General features: G+C 48.1%; 1 protein-coding gene across 1 annotated transcript in view; it reads left to right on the top strand.

The window, feature by feature from the left end:
* The window catches only part of ITGAX (integrin subunit alpha X), a 62,360-nt gene that overhangs the window by 7,340 nt on the left and 50,013 nt on the right, over positions 1 to 5,007 (top strand). Inside the window, exons 3-10 of the mRNA XM_077760305.1 lie at positions 636 to 739; positions 1,037 to 1,107; positions 1,260 to 1,374; positions 2,991 to 3,121; positions 3,237 to 3,382; positions 3,625 to 3,778; positions 4,090 to 4,240; positions 4,471 to 4,544. Coding sequence (XP_077616431.1) covers positions 636 to 739; positions 1,037 to 1,107; positions 1,260 to 1,374; positions 2,991 to 3,121; positions 3,237 to 3,382; positions 3,625 to 3,778; positions 4,090 to 4,240; positions 4,471 to 4,544 — 946 coding nt within the window. The remainder of the gene's footprint in view (positions 1 to 635; positions 740 to 1,036; positions 1,108 to 1,259; positions 1,375 to 2,990; positions 3,122 to 3,236; positions 3,383 to 3,624; positions 3,779 to 4,089; positions 4,241 to 4,470; positions 4,545 to 5,007) is intronic.

Here is a 5,007-nt window from a genome sequence, read left to right as displayed (position 1 = left end):
TTCTTTATCTATTTATCTATTTATTTATTGATGGAGATGGGCTGCTTCCATATCTTGGCTATTATAAGTAACGCTGCTATAGACATGTATCCCTTTGAATTAGTATTTTTGTATTCTTTGGGTAAATACCCAGGAGTGTGATTGCTGAATTATACAGTAATTCTATTTGTAGCTTTTTGAGGAAACTTCATACTGTTTTCCACAGTGGCTGCACCGGTTTGCATTCTCACCAACAATATATGAGAGGTCCTTTTTTCCATATCCTTGCCAACACTTGTTGTTTCTTGTGTTGATTTTAGCCATTCTGACAGGTGTGAGGTGATATTTCAGTGTCGTTTTGATTTGTATCTCTAGATGAGTACTAATATAGTCCTCACAATAATCTTATAAGGTAGGTAGGCATCAACCTTTCAAGAAATATTTATTGAGCCCTTACTACTAAATGTCTCAGGAACCAGGCATATACAGGAGAACAAGAGAGACAAATATCCCTCCCCTGTGTAACTGAAATTGTTATTAATCTCCACTTTGCAGATAATGACTCTGAGGCTTAGAAAGGTGAAGCAAACTTGCTGGGTGGCAGTCTGGCTCCACTGTCCGCATTGTTAACTTCAATGTTCTTTGTCTCCCCCCAGGGTAATGGTTGGAGCCCCCCAGGAATCAAAGGCTGCCAACCAGACAGGTGGCCTCTACCAGTGTAAATACAGCACGGGCAAGTGTGAGCCCGTCCACCTGAAGAGTGAGTCACTGCCTCTCCCTGGGACCCAGGTCCAAACTCCTATGCTCTGGGGACCTGAGGGGAGCACAGAAGAACCACTTCCTAGCTCCAGCTGTGTCTGGAGACTCTAACCCTCTGGCAGACTTTCTGTCCCTTTCATAGCCTCCCTGCCCATCACACCCCTGTACCCTCATGGCTCTATCAAGACCTGAAAGCTCCTTTCACCTGCCAGACCTCCTTGTCTTGCAGGGTTGAGGTTACCCCTGTCCAGATCTTACACAGATCTGAGGGTGACCATGCACATATCTGTCCCCTCAGTTCCCCCAGAAGCTGTGAACATGTCCCTCGGCCTGTCCCTGGCAGCCTCCACCAACCCTTCTCAGCTGCTGGTGAGTTACCTGGGTTGCAGAGCTGTCCTGAGGGAAGGAGTGGGGACCCGAGGCTAGTGGGGGTGGGAGTCTTGGGGAGGGTGAAGATACTGGGATGGAAGGATGGGATGGAGACAAGGGCAGCCCCTCCCATCAGGAACCTCTGTCCTTAGGCCTGCGGCCCCACAGTGCACCATATATGCAAGGAGAACGTGTACTTGACCGGGTTCTGTTTCCTGCTGGCTTTCCCTTCTGGGCAGGTCCAGAGGCTCCCGGCTGCCCTGCAGGGTGAGTGTGGGGGCTACTGGCTCCTTGGGGGAGCCCACACACTTGTGACTGGGAGTATACCGGGCCAGAGACACTTTTGCCAGAGTTGATAAAAGAGAGATCTGGGAAAAAAATATTTACTGGATGGTATAGCAGTTCCGAACATGGGTTAGGTAGTCACTGCCTGCTTTCACACCTTGCCATATTGCTGTTCCACTTTTCTATGACCTAACCATCTTGGAGCTTCAGTTTTGTGAGACAGGGATAATGACACCCAACCCTGAGAGTAACAGAAGATGATCCATGGCCAGGGTTTAGCACATGGTAAGGGCTCAATTAATGCTAGCTGCCATTGTTTTTAGGGGGAAGGGGATTTGTTTTCACCTAATACACCCAGGAGTATAACAAATTGGTTTGTGTAGCAGATTGGGAAAGAGTGATGAGGGCGCAGACAGTCTGAGCTCTGTGTGCGTATATTTGTGTATGTGTCTATGTACATGGATGCATATTTGTGTACATACATATGTGCATGCATATGTGTCTGTATGTGCATTTACATGCATGTATATATATGAGTATATGTGTATATGTGTGCATATGAGTAGGCATGGTTTTATGTGTGTATGTATGTGTATGTGAATATGTATGCATGAATGCATGTGTGCACACTAGGCCCCTCCTTAGTTTCACATTTACACTCAAGCCCTTGGGGAAAATGACATATGGCCACTGGATGGAGTTCCCTTCCGCCACCTCCTAGACTTTACCCATAGGAATCTGGGCTCCCATAAGAACACCCAGGACACCACTGTCTGGTGGGAACTTCTGGGAAAAAAAGAGGGAGGTTGGGAGGTCTCTTCTTGGAGAAATGGGAGAGCTTTTGAACCAATTTTTAATTCACTCAGGATAGAACTAGGGGCCCATATTTAAGCTGAGCATAGAACAGGGTCAGTGTGTGGCTATTGCCAGGGACGATATTAAAAATATTTAACAAGGGGTGCCTGGGTGGCTCAGTCGGTTAAGCATCTGACTTCGGCTCAGGTCATGATCTCATGGTTTGTGGGATCGAGCCCCGCATGGGGCTCTGTGCTGACAGCCAGCTCAGAGCCTGGAGCCTGTTTCAGATTCTGTGTCTCCCTCTCCCTCTGACCCTCCCCTGCTCACTCTGTATCTCTCTCTCTTTCTCAGAAATAAATAAAAACATTAAAATTTTTTTAAAAAATTAACAAAAGTGCAGTCTGGCAATGACTAATGAGGACAAATTCTGGCCAGCGGCTGGAGCAGGCTCTTTTCACTGCTGGATTGTGGGAATGTGGGGGAGAGAGTGAAGTAGGGCTTGGGAGAGGGGCAGAAACTGCCAAGGTAGGAGAGGCTCCCAGTTTCTTACCATCTGGATTGCAGGAACTTCAGTTCGTTTGTTTGTTTGTTTTCTTATCAGCCAGGCTGACTACACAGGTGTGAGCAGCTGAATCACAGATGTAGCCTCTTTAGGGACTTAAGGAGGCCAAAGGGCCCTATTCTAGGCAGGAATTAAGGAAGTCCTTAGGTTGAGGGGTGGTGAGTTCTTGTGGCCGGGATGCTGAGGTCCTGGGCTCTGGGAGTGTTCCTTGGAGGACTGGTGCCACTTCCTTTCTCAGAGTGTCCAAGGCAGGAGCAGGATATTGTGTTGCTGATTGATGGCTCAGGCAGCATCTCCCCCAGAGATTTTAGCAAGATGTTGAATTTTGTGAAGGCTGTGATGAGCCAGTTCCAGAGACCTAGCACCCAGGTATGCCCTTGGGGGAGGGAAGGCAAGTGTACAGGGCCCCTGTGGGAGTTTGTGGGTGTGGTTCCTGGGGTTCTGGTCAAGTGGCCTTGGCTCCCAACCCCTGCAATTCTCCCAGTTCTCCCTGATGCAGTTCTCCCGCGATGTTCGGGTGCACTTCACTTTCAAAGACTTCATACACAGCTCAAACCCACTAGGCCTGGTGGATTCTGTAGTCCAGCTGAAAGGGCTCACTTACACAGCTACAGCCATCCAAATGGTCACGTGAGTCCTGCCTTCTCCTAGGTCCTTCCCCAAAGCATCTGGGTCTTCCTTTAGGCCTCATCTATCTCCATGAAAGAGGGGAGGCTGGGACAGAAATTCAGCCTGTGGTCTCCTCACCACAGGGTCTGAGGGCCTACAGGTGGGACTGGAGCCTCCAATAGAAAGGGTCATGTCCTTGTTCTCAAAAGGGATTAGGAGCTAGCGGCAGCTCTGTTCACAAGTCTCTGGATTTTCTCTGACAGAAACCAACTGCTCAGTGCCTCAAATGGGGCCCGAAAAGATGCCTCCAAGATCCTTATTGTCATCACCGATGGTCGGAAAGAAGGCGACCCCTTGGGTTATGAGGATGTCATCCCTAGAGCTGAAGATGCAGGCATCATCCGCTATGCAGTTGGGGTAAGATGTGGAAATGCCCTTCCACCGCTTCCTCCCTTCACTTCCTCTTAAGACAACTTCCCTTTCTAGGACAAAACCCCCAGCTCTCTCAGCTTCTACTACCTTCAATATGAAAGCTGTGTTCCAGCATGGGGACCCTGATCCTTTTCTCTAAATTCACTAATGTTGTCTGAGCCTCATTTTTCTCATTTGTACACTGCGTGTAATAATACTGACCTTGTGGGGGTTTTGGGGGGATGTCAGCACCCAGCATGTGGCGGGCATATTAAATTTATGATTATTTTCACTGAGCTGGTCTTTGTTGGGGACAGGTGGGATTGGCTTTTCAACAGCCATATTCCTGGAAAGAATTAAATGCCATTGCATCGAAGCCCTCCCATGAGCACATTTTTACAGTGGAGAATTTTGATGCTTTGAGAGACATTCAAAACAAACTGAAAGAGAAGATCTTTGCCATTGAGGGTAAGTCAGAGATGAAAGTACTCATTTTGGAAACCATCACCCATAAATGCTTTCCCTTCTTGGACCTGGACCCACTTGTCATAGCCACCAATCCCTCCTTTGGGTATTAATCTCCAACATTAGATCCTCTAAAGCTAAGGTGTACTTCTCTTGGCAGAAGTACTTACTTCTCAAAGACTTGGCAAAGCCTATCTTTCCCCCTGGAACCCAGGTGTCATGCTTCCTTCCAGGTACACAGACCATAAGCAGTAGTTCCTTTGAATTGGAGATGTCCCAGGAGGGCTTCAGCGCTGTGTTCTCACCTGTGAGTGGGGCTCCTTTCAGGCCATTGATGTAGGAGGCAGGGAGAGGTGGGAGGAGGGAAGGTAAGGATAGGTGTTACACGAGTGAGTGGAGAAAGAGAATTCTAAATAATAAATGGAGTCAGGGGGCACCTGACTGGCTCAGTCTGTTGTGTGTCCAGCTCTTGACTTTTGCTCAGGTCATATTCTAGCAGTTTGTGGAATTGAGCCCTTTGTTGGGCTCTGTGCTATTGGCACAGAGCCTGCTTGGGATTCTCTCTCTCTGTCCATCCCCTGCTTGTTTTCTCTCTCTCCCTCTCTCTCTGCCCATCCCCTGCTTGTTTTCTCTCTCTCCTTCTCTCTCTGCCCATCCCCTGCTTGTTCTCTCTCTCTCTCTCTCCCTCTCAAAATAAACACACAAAAAAAGTAAGTGCAGTCAGTGGCAGGCACTGCCTTAGAATAGGCAGACTTTTTTTTTTTTTTTTT

The sequence above is a fragment of the Crocuta crocuta genome, unplaced genomic scaffold (genome assembly GCF_008692635.1).
Source record: "Crocuta crocuta isolate KB4526 unplaced genomic scaffold, BGI_CrCroc_1.0 scaffold73, whole genome shotgun sequence".
Classification (NCBI taxonomy): Eukaryota; Metazoa; Chordata; class Mammalia; order Carnivora; family Hyaenidae; genus Crocuta; species Crocuta crocuta.
This window is presented reverse-complemented; position numbering and strand designations above follow the sequence as displayed.